Source organism: Somniosus microcephalus, chromosome 15 (assembly GCF_052327205.1).
Source record: "Somniosus microcephalus isolate GS21.2 chromosome 15, FLI_Smic_1.0, whole genome shotgun sequence".
NCBI lineage: Eukaryota > Metazoa > Chordata > Chondrichthyes > Squaliformes > Somniosidae > Somniosus > Somniosus microcephalus.
The window spans coordinates 117,784,640-117,805,031 of record NC_141001.1 but is presented as its reverse complement, the minus strand read 5'-3'; the positions used below and the strand labels follow the sequence as shown (position 1 = coordinate 117,805,031).

General features: G+C 48.3%; 1 protein-coding gene across 2 annotated transcripts in view; it reads right to left on the bottom strand.

The window, feature by feature from the left end:
- The window catches only part of syt9b (synaptotagmin IXb), a 202,926-nt gene that overhangs the window by 81,790 nt on the left and 100,744 nt on the right, over positions 1–20,392 (bottom strand). For both annotated transcript variants that reach the window (XM_086008330.1, XM_086008331.1), the window contains exon 3: positions 19,347–19,890. In XM_086008330.1, coding sequence (XP_085864456.1) covers positions 19,347–19,890 — 544 coding nt within the window. The remainder of the gene's footprint in view (positions 1–19,346; positions 19,891–20,392) is intronic.

Genomic DNA, 20,392 nt, shown 5'->3' with positions numbered 1-20,392 from the left:
ATGTCTTGCTAGGCTGGTGCGCCACAGGTAGGTTCCCACCGCTTTGAAGGCCTACAAGGCAGTGAGTGTGTCTGGTGATGCCAATTGACCTGCCCCTTTAAGAGCTGGCTGGCGCCAGTGTGTCTTAGGGAAAGTAATTATTGTCAGCACCCTCGCTGCGCCCCGCCGCCGTGAAATTGGGTTGCGCTGCCGGGTTAGCACCTTAAGATTAGCGTGCAGCGCCTGATTTAGCGCCGCAATCACCTTTAGGGGCGCTGCAACCCAATATCGCGCTAGGTGGCGCTAAATTGAGCCTGGCGCTGAACTTTGCGCATCGCCAGGACTAGCGCCCCAAACGCGGCTATACCAAATTTCTAGGCCTCAACGTCTTGTGAGTAACAACCAGCCTGTCGTGACCCGAAGCTTAGAAATTACTGTTGGTGATACCAAGGGTCTGATGCGTACACTCCTCGATTGTAGAGCAGATGTCAACCTTCTGATGTTAAATGGGTTAATACCTCCACTGAACTAGTGGACCGAGGAAAGCCATACAAGTGTTCATTCATCATTACCGGCAGCATTTCAAGCCTTGTTCATTGGTTTCTATTCAGGTTAAATTATGTTGAGCTCTTCTACTAGCAGCTCCATTACTGCCTGAATCTAAATAATTGATAAGTTTCTCAAAATGGAATAAAGACATTTTTGTTTTGCCCTTCTGCTGCTCCTCCAGGCCGCCACAGGGACACCGTGGGCCAGCACTGCCCGGGATATCCCTCCCACTCCCCAAACCGCGAGCCCCTCCACCACCCTCGCCCCACCCAACACTTTCCTTAGTGTCTGGGACTCTTCTTATGGGCTGTTGACTGGATTTTTGATGGGGGGGTTTTGAGGAATGGTATAAGAACATGAGAGTTAGGAGCAGGATTGGGCCATATGGAGCCTCAAGCCTGCTCCACCATTCAATAAGATCACGGCTGATCTTCGGTCTCAACTCCACTTTTCCGCCCGATCCCCATATCCCTTGATTCCACTAGAGTCCAAAAATCTATCGCTCTCAGCCTTGAATATACTCAATGACTCAACATTCACAGCCCTTTGGGGTAGAGAAGTCCAACACTGAGTGAAGAAATTCCTCCTCATCTCAGTCTTAAATGGCCGACCCCTTATCCTGAGACTGTGCCTCCTAGTTCTAGACTCTCCAGCCAGGGGGAAACAACCTCTCAGCATCTGCCCTAACAGCACTGTGGGAGTACCATCACCACACGGACTGCAGCGGTTCAAGGTGGCGGCTCACCAGCACTTTCTCAAGGGCAAGTAGGGATGGGCAATAAATGCTGGCCTTACCAGCGACACCCTGATCCTATAAACGAATTTAAAAAAAAATCCCTGTCAAGCCCCCTCAGAATCCTATGTGTTTCAATGAGATCACCTCTCATTCTTCTGAACTTCAGTGAGTATCGGCCCATTCTATACTTGGGGAATGGTAGAGTCTGGATGGGATTTGAAGAATGGTAGAGTCCGGTTGGGGATTGGGGAATGGGAGAATCCGGATTGGGATTGGGGAATGGGAGAGTCAGGATTTGGTTTGGGAAATGGGAGACTGGCAGCCTACAGCATAATCTGGTGTCTCACCAGTAACCCACAATGTTGTCTCTCTTTTCCCTGTCCTTTCTAGTGTAGTAGTGCTGATAGTAAAAGAAAATATATTCATAGGTTACACAGCTCAAAATGTTACTGAACGTGAAACCGAGACACACAGTTGTCTTTTGTAATCAAACAGTTGCTGAAAGCAGAGCTTTGCATCTGAATAAATGTACAGTTTTTCCCTCTCCGACATGTCTAATATTCCATTTGCCTTTGGTGAGGACCAGTGGCTCTGACTGTGCCCTGAGTGAGATAGCTGGCAACCAGTTACATTTAAACCACCATTTGATAGCACTCTCGCCTCCGAGTCAGAAGGTTATGGGTTCAAGTCCCACTCCAGACACTTGAGCACAAAAATCAAGGCTGACACTCCCAGTGCAGTGCTGAGGGAGTGCCGCACTGTCAGAGGTGCCGTCTTTTGGATGAGACGTTAAACCGAGGCCCCGTCTGCTCTCTCGGGTGGATGTAAAAGATCCCATGGCACTATTTCGAAGAAGAGCAGAGGAGTTATCCCCGGTGTCCTGGGGCCAATATTTATCCCTCAATCAAAATCACAAAAACAGATTATCTGGTCATAATCACATTGCTGTTTGTGGGAGCTTGCTGTGCGCAAATTAGCAGCCGTGTTTGCTACATTACAACAGTGACTGCACTTCAAAAAGTACTTCATTGGCTGTAAAGCGCTTTGGGACAGCCTGAGGTTGTGAAAGGCGCTATAGAAATGCAAGTCTTTCTTTCTTTTGTCTTTCAGTTATGAAATATTCAGGGAGGTTAATTACCAGTGGTGTCAGGTTTTGATGACATTGGTTAGACCACACTTGGGGCACTGCGCACAGTTCTGGTCTCCATATTACAAAAAGGTATAGAGAGGCACTGGAGAGGGTAAAAAAGATTTAAAAGGATGATACTGGAACTGAGAGGGTGGACCTATCAGGAAAGATTGAACAGGCTGGGCTCATACCTCTAGAAAAGAGAAAAGATCAAAACACTTGCATTTCTATAGCACCTTTCACAACCACCAGATCTCAAAAACCGCTTTACAGCCAGTGAAGTACTTTTGAAGTGTAGACACTGTTGTAATGTAGCAGCCAATTTGCGAACAGCAAGAACATAAGAAATAGGAGCAGGAATCGGCCACTTGGCCCCTCGGGCCTGCTCCGCCATTCAATAAGATCATGGCTGATCTTGGGCTCAAAGCCACTTCCCCGCCCGCTCCCCATAACCCTTCACTCCCTTATCTTGCAAAAATCTGTCTATCTCCACCTTAAATGTATTTAATGACCCAGCCTCCACGGCTCTCTGGGGCAGAGAATTCCACAGATTTACGACCCTCTGAGAGAAGAAATTCCTCCTCATCTAAAAGGGCATCTCAGTTCTAAATGGGCGACCCTTTATTCTGAAACTATGCCCCCGAGTTCTAGATTTCCCCACGAGAGGAAACATCCTCTCTGCATCTACCTTGTCGAGCCCCCTCAGTATTTTATACGTTTCAATAAGATCACCTCTCATTCTTCTAAATTCCAATGAGTATAGGCCCAACCTGCTCAACCTTTCCACATAAGTCAACCCCCTCATCTCTGGAATTAACCTAGTGAATCGTCTCTGAACTGCCTCCAATGCAAGTATATCCTTCCTTAAATAAGGAGACCAAAACTGTACGCAGTACTCAAGGTGTGGTCTCACCAATACCCGGTACAGTTGTAGCAGGACTTCCCTGCTTTTATACTCCAACCCCCTTGCAATAAAGGCCAACATTCCATTTGCCTTTTTGATTACTTGCTGCACCTGCATGCTAACTTTTTGTGTTTCATGCACAAGGACCCCCAGGTCCCTCTGAACTGTAGCATTTTGTAATCTCTCTCCACTTAAATAATAGTTTGCTTTTTTATTTTTCTTGCCAAAGTATAACCTCGCACGTTCCCACATTATACTCCAGCTACCAAATGTTTGCCCACTTACTTAGCCTGTCTGTATCCCTTTGCAGGTTTTTTGAGTCCTCTGCACAACTTGCTTTCCCACCCATCTTTGTATCATCCGCAAACTTGGCTACATTAATAACTTGGATGAAGGGATCGAGTGTAATGTAGATTGTAAATAGTTGAGGCCCCAGCACCGATCCCTGTGGCACCCCACAAGCTCCCACAAACAGCAATGTGATAATGACCAGATCATCTGTTTCTGTTATGCTGATATTGAGGGATAACTATTGGCCAGGATACCGGGGATAACTCCCCTACTCTTCTTCAAAATAGTGCCATGGAATCTTTTACATCCACCTGAGAGGGCGGACAGGAACCTCGGTTTAAAGTCTCATCTGAAAGGCGGCACCTCCAACAGTGCAGCACTCCCTCAGCACTGCACTGGAGTGTCAGCCTAGATGTTTGTGCTCAAGTCTCTGGAGTGGGACTTGAACCCACAACCTTCTGACTCAGAGGCGAGAGAGAGTACTACCAACTGAACCACAGCTGACACTAACAGCTGAGAAGGCTGAGGGGTGACCTGATAGAGGGTCTTTAAAAAAAAATATGAAGGGGTTTCATAGGGTAGACATAGAAAAGGTATTTCCACTTGTGGGGAAGACCAGAACTAGGGGCCATAAATATAGGGTAATCACTAATAAATCCAATAAGGAATTCAGGAGAAACTTCTTTACCCAGAGAGTGGTGAGAATGTGGAACTCGTTACCACAGGGAGTGGTTGAGGCGAATAGTATAGATACATTTAAGGGGAGGCTAGATAAACACATGAGGGAGAAAGAGAGAGAGGGATATGTTGATGGGGTGAGATGAAGAGGGGTGGGAGGAGGCTCGAGTGGAGCATAAACACTGGCACGGACCAGTTGGGCCGAATGGGCTGTAGACTCGGTGACTTTAACTGCGGGGCCTCACTTAAATCCCGTCGGTTCACTTCCCGCCTGCAACGCGTAACAGAATGGCCCCGGCATGGGGGGCGGTGGTGTGAGGGGGGACCAGGAGGCTGTTGGTGTCAGCCGTGGCTCAGTGGGTGGCGCTCTCACCGGAGTCAGAAGGTTTTAGGTTCAAGCTCCAACCCAGAGACTTTGAGCATATGATCTAGGCCGACACTCCCAGTGCAGTGCTGAGGGAGTGCTGCACTATCAGAGGTGCCGTCTTTCAGATGAGACATTAAACCGAGGCTCTATCTGCCCTCCCAAGTGGATGCAAAAGATCCCAAAGAGCAGGGGAGTTCTCCCCGGTATCCTGGGGCCAATATTTATCCTTCAACCAACATTACTAAAAATGATTATCTGGTCACTGCTGTTTGTGGGAGCTTGCTGTGTATAAATTGGCTGCCGCATTTCCCACATTACAACAGTGGCTACACTTCAAAAAGTACTTCATTGGCTGTAAAGCACTTGGGGACGTCCAGAAGATGTCAAAGGCGCCACAGAAATGCAAGTCTTGCTTTTTCCCTTTAAACTTCCCAGCTTCCATGTAAGTGGTTGGCTGATTACAGCATCCTGGGGGGTGATTACATCATACCTGGGGGGTGATTACATCATACCTGGGGGGTGATTACATCAACCTGGGGGGTGATTACATCATACCTGGGAGTAATTACATCATACCTGGGGGGTGATTACATCATACCTGGGAGTAATTACATCAACCTGGGGGGTGATTACATCAACCTGGGGGTGATTACATCATACCTGGGAGTAATTACATCAACCTGGGGGGTGATTACATCAACCTGGGGGGTGATTACATCATACCTGGGAGTAATTACATCAACCTGGGGGGTGATTACATCATACCTGGGAGTAATTACATCAACCTGGGGGACGATTACATCATACCCGGGGGTGATTACATCATCCCGGGAGAGATTACATCAACCCAGGGGGTGATTACATCATACCTGGGGGTGATTACATCATACTCGGGGGTGATTACATCATCCTGGGGGGTGATTACATCATACCCGGGGGGTGATTACATCATACCCGGGGGGTGATTACATCATCCTGGGGGGTGATTACATCATACCCGGGGGGTGATTACATCATCCCGGGGGGTGATTACATCATCCTGGGGGGTGATTACATCATACCCGGGGGGTGATTACATCATCCTAGCGATGATTCGCCAATCCTGATTTTCACAGCCACCACTCCCCGCGCTCGCCAATTCCCTCCGGATCACCCTACAGGGAATCTGCCTGGGTTTCCTTCGAGTAGCCGTGAGAGTGTCTTTCAGAATATAAGGAGGTGAAGGCGGGCTGCTGGGAATACGCCAATATTTACAGAGGGCCACACACACACACACAGGATGATTTAAAAACACCTGCCTCAAAAAAAAGTGGCGAGAGGTGAGACATTTTGCATGTTTATCGATGAGATTTCGGCAGCTGCTAAGAGGCACGTTGTCACTTCGACGACTTGTCACATTATGACACGGGGATTTGATTGCTAACAACCTACACTGGTGACACCGATTAACTCTTTTTTTTAAGAAACGCCCTACCATTTTTGCAAGGAAACAGCAACAATTTGCATTTATATAGTGACTTTAACGTAATAAAACATCCCAAGGCGCTTCACACGAGCGATTATCAAACACAATTTGACACCGAGCCACACTAGCAGATATTATGACTGGTGACCAAAAGCTTGCCGTCCCTGTATATTTTCACTACACACTGGATATGTGTTGCTGGGCCTTTGGGCAACTAACGCTCGCCTTTCTGCAGAGAGAATGAGACACTGCAAGGCAGAGCAACAGTGAATTCAGTTCATTAATACAACAGCGTGTTTTGCTGCAGCATTTACTCCTCGTACGCATTGACCCTCTCCATGCTGGTTTTCAGATTGACGCTTCTACACAATGTTCCTCTTACTTAAAAAAGTGCAAGTGTATAGCCAAGTGCAGAAATTCAACAACAACAACTTGCATTTCTATAGAGCCTTTAACGTAGTAAAATGTCCCGCTTCACGGGAGCGATTATCAAACAAAATTTGACAGCGAGCCACATAAGCCAAAAGCTTAGCCAAAGAGCTAGGTTTTAAGGAGAGACTTAAAGGAGGAAAAAGACAGACTTGTATTTCTATAGCGCCTTTCACGACCACCAGACGTCCCAAAGCGCTTTACAGCCAATGGAGTATTTTTGAAGTGTAGTTACTGTGAGAAATACAGCAGCCAATTTGCGCACAGCAAGCTCCCACAAACAGTAATGTGATAATGACCAGATCATCTATTTTTGTTATGTTGGTTGAGGGATTAATATTGGCCCCAGGGATAACTCCCCTACTCTTCTTCGAAATAGTGCCTGTGGATTTTTTACATCCACTTGAGAGCAGACAGGGCCTCGGTTTAACATCTCATCTGAAAGACGGGCAACTCCGACAGTGCAGCACTCCCTCAGTACTGCACTGGGAGTGTCAGCCTAGATTTTTGTGCTCAAGTCCCTGGAGTGAGGCTTGAACTCACAACCTTCTGACTCAAGAGGTGAGGGTGCTTCCCACTGAGCCACAGCTGAGGAGAGAGAGGTAAAGAGTTGGAGAGGGTTTAGGGAGGGAATTCCAGCGCTCAGGGCCTCAGCAACTGAAGGCACGGCCGCCAATGGCGGAGCAATGGAATTCAGTGATGCGCAGGAGGACAGAATTGGAGGAGCGCGGAGATCTCGGAGGGTTGTAGGGCTGGAGGAGGTGAGAGAGAGAGGGAGTAATGAAGACAGGCAGAGCTGTTGGTGTGCTGAACAATGCAGTGTTTGCTCAGCTGTCGTACAGACAGCTGCAGCTGGCCCTCCAGGCAACCTGACCCCATTTTCAAAAGGAGGATCGTTATTCGGAGGCAGGTATGATGAGCTCACAGCTGGACTTGTCTCTATCCCCCCCCCCCCCCCGACTCCTGGGAGCGAGAAACCTGGCAGAACCAGCAGCATCGAGGGGGTGGTGCTGCTCAACGCAGACTGAAAATATGACATTTTATTTCTATTTTACAAATTGAAGATATGCTCGGGAGGGATTCATTGCAAGAAATATTGATCTTCTGGTCGGCACGGTTACTGATACCGATGACAGTAATCGTTCCAATTAAATCATGCTGCCACGACAAAACAGACAGACTTACATTTCTCCAGCGCCTTTCATGACCTCAGGACGTCCCAAAGCACTTTACAGCCAATTAAGTGCTTTTTTTGAAGTGTGGTCACTGTTGTAATGTAGGAAACATGGCACGAGATAAAAGACCAGATCATCTGTTTCAGTGATGTTGGTTGAGGGATAAATATTGGCCCAGGACACTGGGGAGAACTCCCCTGCTCTTCTTCGAAACAGTGCCATGGGTTCTTTTACATCCACCTGAGAGTGTAGATGAGGCCTCGGTTTAACATCTCATCTGAAAGGTGGCACCTCCGACAGTGCTGCACTCCCCCAGCACTTGCACTGGGAGTGTCAGCCTGGATTATGCCTGCTGCCATCGGCGGAGTTCGATCTGCCTGTTTAAAGACGAACCCCGCTGGTTTTAGGCAATTGCCTTTGCCGCAATCAATTAATTACTTTTAAAAGTGCAGTCGCCGTTGTTATATTGGAAAACGTTAAATCCTTCTGACTGGATTTTCAATATTCATCTGAACCACTGTAACAGGAAGACAGGGCCTCAATTTAAATGGTACAGTGGGTAGCACTCTCTCGCTCTCTTCTACGTCAGAAGGTTGTGGGTTCGAGTCCCACTCCAGAGATTCCAGCACAAAAATCTAGGCAGACACTCCCAGTGCAGAGCTGAGGGAGCGCTGCACTGTCGGAGGTGCCGTCTTTCTGAGGAGATGTTAAACTGAGGCCCCGTCTGTCCTCTCAGGTGGGTAAAAGATCCCACGGCACTATTTCGAAGAAGAGCAGGGGAGTTCTCCCCACGGGAGTCCTGGTCAATATTTATCCCTCAATCAACATTTCAAAAACAGATGATCTGGTCATTATCACGTTGCTGTTTGTGGGAGCTTGCTGTGTGCAAAATGGCTTTAAAAAAAAATTGTTCATGGGATGCGGGCGTCGCTGGCAAGGCCAGCATTTATTGCCCATCCCTAGTTGCCCTTGAGGGGGTGGTGGTGAGACGCCTTCTTAAGCCACAGAGGGCAGTTAAGAGCCAAAGACATTGCTGTGGGTCCGGAGTCACACATAGGCCAGACCGGGTAAGGACGGCAGATTTCCTTCCCTAAAGGCTGCCGGGTTTCCTACAATACAACGGCGACTACACTTCAAAAAAGTCCTTCAATGGCTGTAAAGCGCTCTGGGACATTCAGAGGCTGTGAAGGGCAGTGTAGAAATCAGAGTTCATTTTTTCTTTTTTAAATTTCTCAACAAAGGGTGGTGCCTTTGACAATGCAGCGCTCCCTCAGTCCTGCGATTGCAGCCAGTCTTGAGGACATGCACTCATTCTAGCATAGGGTTTGAAGCCAACAGCGTCTGCTCAGGAAGGTGACAGAGCTGCTAACCCAACCACTCCCAAAATGGCACTCATTTTAGCAACCGCACCTCTGGAAAGTGGTCCCGAGTACAAATGGTATGCAAGCTAAATGGCTGTTCAAAGTTTATGCAATCTTAAGGAAATCACCAAGTTCATGCAGCTCACAGTAATTGCACCATTTCCTTCACGCTCCACTGGTTTAATAGTTTTCTATTCTTAGGTTATTTTACCCAGCGATCTTCGGCAATCGCAACATAACGAAACCGCTGCAGAATCTCTCTCACGCACAGTGGACGAGGGCCAGCAATTGAGCTTCATACAACACGGGGATAATAGATAATAATAGGCAAGAATCTGTAAAATGGGTCAGGTCTGTACTGATGGGATCTTGGTGCCGGTTTCGCACGTTTCAATGCTGACAGCTGCAAGGCCTGAACTTCCGACGTGCCATTAACAAGCCAACTCTCAGTGTGCTATTTTTATTTTAAAAACAGGTTAGCACTTCTCTGAAAGAATGTAGTATGGGTGTCTGCTACAGTTGTAGTCAGCCTCATCGCTGGCAAGGCCGGCATTTATCAGCCGTTCCTAGCTGCCCCGAGAAGGTGATGGCACTGGGCTAGGTTCTCTCCAATGTTTTTTTTGGCGGGGTGGGGGTGGGCGGCCCCTTTAACGTGCTGCGCAGCTTGTGCACGTTACTGCGTATGCGCGTTTCTTTCCATTTAAAAGCCGGTGAGCCGGCTGGGCGGGAGCTCCACAGCCCTCCGCGGTCACGTGGCTTAAAGGTGGCGGACCTTCTTCCGGAGCCTCTGGGCTGTAGCGGTTTGATAGGCCGCTTCAGGGGGCAGTTAGGAGTCAACAAGGTGGAAACAAGGAGTTCAACAATTTCAGATCATAACCTCGGCCCCCATCACATGTATTGTCTCTTTTTTTTTAATCCACACTTTCGTCTGGGCTTTTTTCTTCCCTCCCACATGGCAGCTGTCCCTCATTCTGCCCGGACCATTCACACTTCATCCAGAGCCATCCTTTATTCCTTGAATATCTCTCAATGTCTCTTAATCTCTCCTGCTTTCTATCCTATCACTGACCTTCCCTTTCGTTCTTTCATCCCCTCCCCCTTTTCCCAGCCCCCACTTGCTTTAAATCTATCCCCTTTTCCTGCTTTTTTTTCCAGTTTTGACAAAAGGTCTTCGACCCGAAACGTTGACTCGGTTTCTCTCCACGGATGCTGCCCCTGGCCTGCTGAGTTTTTCCAGCGTTTCCTGTTGTTATTTCGGTGGAAACACTCAGCCGGTCAGGCTGCATCCCTGGAGAGAGAAACGCAGTTAACGTTTCAGGTCTGTGACCCTTCGTCAGAACTGGAAAAAAGTTAGAGATGTAACAAGTTTTAAGCAAGTGCAGAGGCGGCGGGGGGGAGGGGGGGCGGTGGGAGTGGGGAGGAAGGAACAAAAGGAATGGTCTGTGCTAGTATGGAAGGCAGGAGAGATTAAATTTTGCAAATGGGGCTGGCAGAACTTATTCCAGTTCTGATGAAGGGTCCCAGACCTGAAACATTAACTCTTTCTCTCTCCACGGATGCTGCCTCGCCTGCTGAGTTTTTCCAGCGTTTTCTGGTGTTATTTCAGATTTCCAGCATCCGCAGTATTTTGCTATTGTAGGAGCCAACAAGGGTTCTTTTTAAAGGCAAACAGGCAGGTATGATAATTGACAAAAATAAAAACCCCATCCAGAAATAACCCTTTCTACATAGCAGACTTGGGACTCATAGATCTGCCCATTGTTACGAATGTCCTTCTTTCATGATCGAATATGATATGAATGGCTTTGAATCCAAATCTTCTCCCTTCCTATTCCAACTCATGCTACGTTCTGGCTGGTGCGGTGGGTGCTGACTCTTGGCCTTCACGAGGGAGCGGGACCGGTTCCTGACTGGGGCAGAGATCACATCGTATCAAAGGTCAGTGTCTTTATAGACAACACTGGGTCCGTGTGATCTCCTGGACTGGTTGAGGTCAGGCGGGCAAGTGGGTGGTCGGAGGAATTTCCCAGAGATTAATTTTCTTTCCCTAATTGGTCCTGGGATTTAATTTTTTTTGTTGCCTTTCCCAGGAGCTTACATGGTGAGGGCGGGGGTGGGGGGGGTAAGTGTCTAGTCAGGGTCCTCCAGGCATCATGAGGTGTGGGGCAGGCTTGATGGACCAGCTGGTCTTTTCCTTCCGTCATTCCCGTAAGCTTACATGTGAAGAGAAGGAGAGGGAGGGGGAGGGGGAGGGGGAGGGGGAGAGGGAGAAGGAGGGGAGGGGGAGAAGGAGGGGAGGGGGGGAGAAAGAAGGGGAGAAAGAGGGGAAAATAGTGAGAGAGAGAGAGAGTGTGAGAAATAGAGAGAAAGAAGGAGAGAGAGACAGAACGAACAAACTCCCCAGCTCTTCTTCTGCGTGCAGTTTTGGTTTCCATATTTAAGAAAAGATATACTTGCTCTCGAGGCGGTTCAGAGAAGGTTCACTCAGTTGATTCCAGAGATGAGGGGCTTGACGTATGAGGAAAGGTTGAGTAGGTTGGGACTCTACTCATTGGAGTTCAGAAGAATGAGAGGCGATCTTATCGAAACATATAAGATTGTGAGGGGGCTTGATCGGGTGGATGCGGTGAGGATGTTTCCACTGATGGGTGAGACTAGAACTAGGGGGCATAATCTTAGAATAAGGGGCTGCCCTTTCAAAACTGAGATGAGGAGAAACTTCTTCACTCAGAGGGTAGTAAATCTATGGAATTTGCTACCCCAGAGAGCTGTGGAAGCTGCAACATTAAATAAATTTAAAATGGAGATAGACATTTTCCTAGCAGATAAGGGAATTAGGGGTTACGGGGAGAGGGCAGGGAAGTGGACGCGAGTCTAGATTCAGATCAGCCATGATCCTATTGAATGGTGGAGCAGGCCCGAGGGGCCGTATGGCCTACTCCTGCTCCTATTTCTTATGTTCTTATGAAATAGTGGCCGTGGGGTCTTTTACGACCACCTGAGAGAGCAGACGGGGCCTCGGTTTAATGTATTGTAAGACAAGTCTACAGATATTGGCCACCATTGGCCTTTCTTGATGTGCGAGTCTAGACAGTGAATGTCAGCAGGCTATCTGACCAGGCCATCACACCCACACCCTTGTCCTCAGCTGACATTCACACACACACACAGACACTGACACTTCTGGCAGCGATCAGGAGTGAGAGGCCTGCACGACTTTCCTCGTCCCGAGTCCAACACGCTGAGGGCACCTGCAGTCCCCTATATTGTCCCCCCTGCTCAGATCAGCTAGTCCAACACTGGGACTCAGTTCCACAGTGAACAGGGCACTCACCAACCAAGCTCTCGGGGAGATTATTGTTCTGAATTTCCTATGCGATGCTTTTGCAGTTTGCACTTTGACATGTATTGGGGCAAAGCAAAAGAAGAAATACAAAACATTTACTGCACAGTCTGTCCTTTGTGTTCTGCCCCTCAGCCAGGTCCTAATGCAAGTCTCACGTACACGAGATTCTTGAGCCCCTTCCTAGGCAAGAGTAGCTGAGGTGGTTTCCCATTGCCTTCCTCATGGGTTTTTATCGCTAGTTTACCTTCTCCCAGGTGGGCGGTAACTGATGCTAAAGAGGCCCACCTACAATGGGGGGTGTGGGTTGGGCCCATTGGACTCGAGTTCCCTGGCTTCAGTATTCAGAGCCAGTGCTCCAGTCTACGCTCGCTCACCGGGACTGTCTGGAGTAGGTCTTGAACCCAACCCTTCTGACTCAGAGTTGGGAATATTACCCCTGAACCAGTGGTCACTCCATCTGAATGGAAGCCCCCCAACTCTGCTGGCGGGCAACACAATATTTAGCGACCATGGGGGTGAACATCCCGGCTCCATGGGATAGTTTGCCTGCCTCGCTCACCAATGTCCAATTTCAATGAGGGGCTCTGAAACAGGCATTGGTCCCCTCATTTGCATGTCTAAAGGATCTAATGTCCATTTTAGGCAGCCGTCTGGCACACCTGGAAAGATGACCTAACCTAGTTTCGGGTAGGACGTTTTTCCGGTGGGTCCTTGGGGTGCAGGATGTTGGTCCCTGAAATTGGGCCCCATTAATGCCATTTTACAGGCACGACGAGGTCCACTTTCTACCCGAGTCTCCAAGTTACTACACAGGGCCCTTGGGAAATTACTCCCTGTAGGTCGCTTCCATGTTTGTTGCTGGCAGGATCTTCTAGGAGCTACGCGGCGAATGGGGTTAAAAGTGTTTCTTCGGCCGAGCCACGGCTCCCAGACTCTCCGCACTCTCTACCTCAGGCACCTCCTACCCTTGCAAAACCAAAGTGTGACTCGCGAGAAAGAAAGAAAATAAAATAAAGAAAGAGAGAGCGAAAGAGAGAGAAAAAGAAAGACTTGCATTTTTATAGCGCCTTTCACGACCATCGGACGTCCCAAAGCACTTTACAGTCAATGAAGTACTTTTCGGAGTGCGGTCACTGTTGTAATGTAGGAAATGCGGCAGCCAATTTGCGCACAGCAAGCTCCCACAAACAGCAATGTGATAATGACCAGATCATCTGTTTTAGCAATGTTGGTTGAGGGATAAATATTGGCCCCAGGACACTGAGGTAACTCCCCTGCTCTTCTTCAAAATAGTGGCCGTGGGATCTTTTACGTCCACCCAAGAGAGCAGACGGGGCCTCGGTTTAAAATCTCATCCGAAAGATGGCACCTCCGACAGTGCAGCGCTCTCTCAGCACTACACTGGGAGTGTCGGCCTAGCTTTTTGTGCTCAAGTCTCTGGAGTGGGGACTTGAACCCACGACCTTCTGACTCAGAGCCGAGAGAGACAGACAGAGAGACAGAGAGAGAGAGACAGAGACAGAGAGACAGAAAGACAGAGAGAGAGAGAGAAAGACAGAGAGAGAGAAAGACAGAGTTTATAGTTACTAGGGTCTTTTCTGGTGTAGCAGGGACTGTTGGTAGACTATACAAGCACCTCAGAGCAGCGGCGGCAGGTAGCGAGAGCGGCAGACCTGTGGGAGACTCGGCGGCGGCGGCGGCGAGGTAATAAAAGCAGCAGCGGGGCCAGGAGAGGCATACCAAACTCCAGTCTGTGAGCTCAGAGGGTAGCAGAGAGGTAAAAAGTATTCGGGGTGTGACGTCACCAGGGAGCAGGTAAGTGATTGGTTGGTGAGTATTTCTCTCTTTTCAATACAAGCTTGAATTCTGTGGTGTTAAATTTCTAGGGTCTCTGTGTTGTAGTGGGGACAGTTGGTAAATAAAGCGCCCTAGAGTATACCTGTAACTGGGGTATTGAATAAATTTTTAAATTAATTAAAGGAGTAAGTCATGGCAGGAGAGCTCAGCCCCGTGTTCTGCTCCTCTTGCTCCATGTGGGAAGTCAGGGATGCTGCCAGTGTCCCTGGCGACCATGTGTGCGGGAAATGCATCCAGCTGCAGCTACTTGTAGACCGCATTGCGGCGCTCGAGCTGCGGGTGGATGAGTTTTGGAGCATGCGCGATGCTGAGAGGGTCGTGGATAGCACATTTAGCGAGTTGTTCACACCGCAGGGTAGGGCTGCACAGGCAGAAAGAACTTGGGTGACCATCAGGCGGAGCAACAGAGGCAGGCAGGAAGTGCAGGGGCCCCCTGCGGACATCCCCCTTTCAAACAGGTATACCAAGTTGGATACTGTTGAGGGGGATGACTCACCAGGGGAAGGCAGCAGCAGCCAGCTTCCTGGCACCAGGGACGCTTCTGCTGCTCAGAAAGGGAGGAAAAAGAGTGGGAGAGCAATAGTGGTAGGGGATTCTGTCGTAAGGGGAACAGATAGGCGTTTCTGTGGCCGCAAACGTGACTCCAGGATGGTTTGTTGCCTCCCTGGGGCCAGGGTCATGGATGTCACTGAGCGGCTACAGGGCATTCTTAAGGGGGAGGGTGAGCAGGCAGAGGTCGTGGTCCACATTGGGACCAACGACATAGGTAGGAAGGGGGATGAGGTCCTGCATCAAGAATTTAGGGTTCTCTGACTATATAAGCTGTGTCTTTATGCATTTCTCCACTTCACCTGAAGAAGGAGCAGCGCTCCGAAAGCTTGTGATTTCAGATAAAGCAGTTGGACTATAACCTGGTGTTGTGTGATTTCTTACAAGAATTTAGGGAGCTCGGTAGCAGATTAAAAAACAGGACCTCAAAGGTTGTAATCTCTGGATTACTCCCAGTGCCACGTGCTAGTGAGTATAGGAATAGGAGGATAGAACAGATGAATGCGTGGCTAAAGAGTTGGTGCAGGAGGGAGGGTTTTAGTTTCCTGGATCACTGGGCCTGCTTCTGGGAAAGGTGGGACTTGTACAAGTCGGACGGGTTGCACCTGAACCAGAGCGGGACAAATATCCTTGCGGGGAGGTTTGCTAGCACTGTTGGGGGGGGGTTTAAACTAACTTGGCAGGGGGATGGGATACAGAGGGGAGCTGAAATAGGGGGTGATGTGCTGCCAATTATAGAGAAAAAAACAAGTCAGCTTGGTAGACAGGGCAAATATACAAGGGCAAGGCTGGGTGGCATCTATTTTAATGCAAGGAGGCTTGCAAATAAGGTGGATGAACTGAAGGTGTTGATAAACACATGGGAGTATGATATTGTTGCTATCACGGAGACGTGGTTGAGGGAGGGGCAAGACTGGCAGCTCAATATGCCGGGGTACAGAATCTTCAGGCAAGACAGAGGGGGAGGTATAAGAGGAGGGGGTGTCGCAATATTAATTAAGGAGTCAATTACTGCAGTAAGGAGGGATGACATATTAGCAGGTTCCTCTAATGAGGCCATATGGGTGGAGCTTAAAAACAAAAAGGGGGCAAGCACTTTGCTGGGAGTGTACTATAGGCCTCCAAACAGTCAGGGGGAGATAGAGGAACAGATATGTAGGCAAATCTCAGAGAAATGTGCAAATAATAGGGTAATAATAATGGGGGATTTCAACTTCCCCAATATTAACTGGGATAGTCAGAGTGTGAAAGGCACAGAGGGTGTAGAATTCTTAAAGTGCATCCAGGAGAGCTTTTTGAGCCAGCATGTAGAAGGTCCTACAAGAGAGGGGGCGGTACTGGACCTAATTCTAGGGAATGTGGCCGGCCAAGTGGAAGAAGTGCTAGTAGGTGAGCACTTTGGTGACAGTGACCATAATATGGTGAGATTTAAGGTGGTCATGGAAAAGGACAGGGATGGGCCGGAAATAAAGGTTCTAAATTGGGGGAAGGCCGATTTTAATAGGATAAGGCAGGATCTGGCCAAAATGGACTGGGATCAGCTACTTGTAGGAAAATCCGCATCGGAGCAATGGGAGGCTTTCAGAAGGGAGATTGAGATCATACAATGGCAACATGTTTCCGTAAAGGTCAAGGGTGGTTCCAAAAACCACAGGGAACCTTGGATGTCAGGGGATATACGAGAATGGATTAGAAAAAAAAGGAGGGCTTTTGGCAGATACAAAAGGCTAAAGACGGAGGAAGCCCTAGAGGAGTACAAAAAGTGCAGGGGGATACTTAAAAAAGAAATTAGGAGATCAAGGAGGGGCCATGAAATAACACTGGCGAGCAAAATAACAGAAAATCCTAAGATGTTTTATAAGTATATTAAGGGTAAGAGGATAACTAGGGAAAAAATAGGGCCCATTAGGGACAAAAGTGGCAATCTGTGTGTGGAGCCGGAAGATGTAGGAGGGGTTCTAAATGAATTTTTTGCATCTGTTTTCACTATGGAGAGGGACGATGTAGACATAGAAATAGAGCGGGGGGACTGTGATATGCTCGAACATATTAACATTGAGAGGGAGGAGGTATTGGCGGTTTTAGCAGGCCTAAAAATGGATAAATCCCCAGGCCCGGACGAAATGTATCCCAGGCTGCTGTGTGAGGCAAAGGAAGAGATTGCGGGGGCTCTAACACATATATTCAGAACCTCTCTGGCCACAGGGGATGTGCCAGAGGACTGGAGAACTGCTAATGTAGTACCATTATTCAAGAAGGGGAGTAGGGAAAAACCGGGGAACTACAGGCCAGTGAGCCTAACATCAGTGGTAGGAAAATTATTGGAAAAAATTCTGAGGGACAAAATTAGTCTCCACTTGGAGAGGCAAGGATTAATCAGGAATAGTCAACATGGCTTTGTCAAGGGAAGATCATGTCTGACTAATTTGATTGAATTTTTTGAGGGGATGACTAGGTGTGTGGATGAGGGTAACGCAGTGGATGTGGTATACATGGATTTCAGTAAGGCCTTTGATAAAGTCCCGCACAGGAGACTGGTCAAGAAGGTAAGAGCCCATGGAATCCAGGGTGCCTTGGCACATTGGATACAAAACTGGCTTAGTGGCAGAAGGCAGAGGGTGATGGTCGAAGGTTGTTTTTGCGACTGGAAGCCTATGGCCAGTGGGGTACCACAGGGATCGGTGCTGGGTCCCTTGCTGTTTGTGGTCTACATTAATGACTTGGATATGAATGTAAAAGGTATGATCAGTAAGTTCGCGGATGATACAAAAATTGGTAGGGTGGTAAATAGCGAGGAGGGTAGTCTCAGTCTGCAGGACGATATAGATGGGTTGGTCAGATGGGCGGAACAGTGGCAAATGGAATTTAACCCGGAAAAGTGCGAGGTGATGCACTTTGGGGGGACTAACAAGGCAAGGGAATACACAATGAATGGTAAGACCCTAGGCAAGACGGAGGGTCAGAGGGATCTGGGTGTGCAAGTACACAGATCCCTGAAGGCGGCGGAACAGGTGGATAAGGTGGTAAAAAAGGCATATGGGATACTTGCCTTCATTAGCCGAGGCATGGAATATAAGAGCAAGGAGGTTATGATGGAGCTGTATAAAACACTGGTTAGGCCACAGCTGGGATATTGTGTGCAGTTCTGGTCGCCACACTACAGGAAGGATGTGATAGCTTTGGAGAGGGTGCAGAGGAGATTCACCAGGATGTTACCAGGGCTGGAGCGCTTCAGCTATGAAGAGAGACTGGGCAGATTGGGTTTGTTTTCCTTGGAGCAGAGGAGGCTGAGGGGGGACATGATTGAGGTGTACAAAATTATGAGGGGCATAGATAGGATGGATACTAAGGAGCTTTTTCCCTTAGTAGAAGGGTCAATAACTAGGGGGCATAGATTCAAGGTAAAGGGCGGGAGGTTTAGAGGGGATTTGAGAAAGAACTTTTTCACCCAGAGGGTGGTTGGAGTCTGGAGCTCACTGCCTGAAAGGGTTGTGGAGGCTGGAACCCTCACAACATTCAAGAAGCATTTGGATGAGCACTTGAAATGCCATAGCATACAAGGCTACGGACCAAATGCTGGAGTATGGGATTAGATTAGACAGGGCTTGATGGCCGGCGCAGACACGATGGGCAGAAGGGCCTCTATCCGTGCTGTATAACTCTATGACTCTATGAGAGAGAAAGACAGAGAGACAGAGAGCGAGACAGAGAGCGAGACAGAGAGCGAGACAGTGAGAGAGAGCGAGAGTGAGCGAGAGTGAGCGAGAGAGAGAGCAAGACAGACAGAGAGAGAGAGACACACAGAGAGAGAGACAGAGAGAGAGAGAGAGACAGAGAGAGAGAGCGAGACAGACACAGAGAGAGCAAACTGAGAAAAACCTTGACAATGTACAGACTTAGTGAGCATAGCCTGGCCATTGAAAAAGGCAGACACAGGCAGACCTGGCTGCCCAGAGAGGACAGGATATGCTCTCACTGCTGTCAGGGAGTGGTGGAGACAGAGATGCACTTCCTCACAACTTGTGGAAACTATCAGGACATAAGGGGGAATTTCTACCCAAAATTCATAAAAATATGCCCTGAATTCAAAAATTTGAATGACCACCAAAAACTCCCATATCTATTAGGGGAACAGAGAAAATGCGTAACTTTAGCGGCAAACTATGTTACAGCTTGCCATAAGCAGAGGGACAACCAGTGACCAGTAAATCTTAGAAAAGATTATATGTATATTACATGTGTGTATATTTATGTATACATGGGTATATTTGTCTATACACTGTATGTCTAGATCTGCGTTTATGTGTTCAATCATACATGTTTTTCTGTGCTTTGGCAACATAAGATGTATCTTGTCATGCCAATAAAGCAAATTGAATTGAATTGAATTGAGAGAGAGAGAGAGAGAGAGACAGAGAGAGACAGACAGACAGATAGAGAGAGAGAGCGCTACCCACCCATTGAGCCACAGCTGACACAAACCGGTTCTTGTGTTTCTAGGGTAAACTCAGGAGGAGGGGGTCACACTTACCGAAGTGACGTGTTGAATATCCTTCCACAGCATGGTCTCCCGGGGAAAGTCGGACAAGTCGAGGAAATTGTCAACAGCCACTTGGCCGATCACATCGTGGCGGGAAAACCTGTCGAAGTCGTAGACACTGAAGTGGAGCTTGCGGTTGGCCAGCTCGTTGTAGGGGACAGCGAAGAGGAAGGCTTCATCGAAGATGGGGTTGAGGGTTTTGCGGTGGACTTTAGTCTGGTGTTTGGTTTTGCGGTCCGGCAGCAAGTATATCTTCACGTAAGGGTCGGATGTGCCAGAAAAGTCCTTCGCCGGCAGGTTGACAGCTTTGTGGATCTTGACGATCAGCTGTTCCAAGTCGCAGTCGTACTTCAGCACAAAGTTCAGTTTCCCGCAGGTCTGTTTGCTCCTCCGCCCGTCGTCCGTGTCCACCGACCTCTGCTTGTACAACTCAGGCTTAATCCGTCCAATGTCCATTGGCTTTTCCTGCCTTTGGTACTGTTGGATGTCAAAGTCCGGGTTGGAAATGTTTAACTGTCTCCTTATGGAATTATGCCTGCAACGGAAACATAGCATTGTTCAGCTGATCGCTGTGAAACACGCACGGCCCCACCAAATCCTGAATGGAAAATCTGTACGTTTATGTTCACAGAATCAATCATAGAATCATTTTCATTTCTTGGTCCATTCCATTTTAAACCAGAAAAGCCCTTTTGCTTAATGAGTCTCTCAGTTAGAACCCTACAGCACAGAAGGAATCTTAACAGCCCAGGAGGAGGCCATTCGGCCCATCATGCCTGTGCCAGCTCTTTGAAAGAGCTCTCCAATTAGTCCCACTCCCCCCTCCCTGTTCTTTCCCCGTAGCCCTGCAAATTTTTCCTTTTCAAAGTATATATCCAATCGCCTTTTTGAAACTTTAAATATCTAGACATTCACGGCAGAGTACAAGGTCAAACTCTGACCCCGATTTCTTCATCAGCATCTAAAGAAAGAATGGTTCAAGGTTGACCATCTTATGGAGTCGCTGCGAGAAGTGGATTTGCCACTTTAAAAAAATG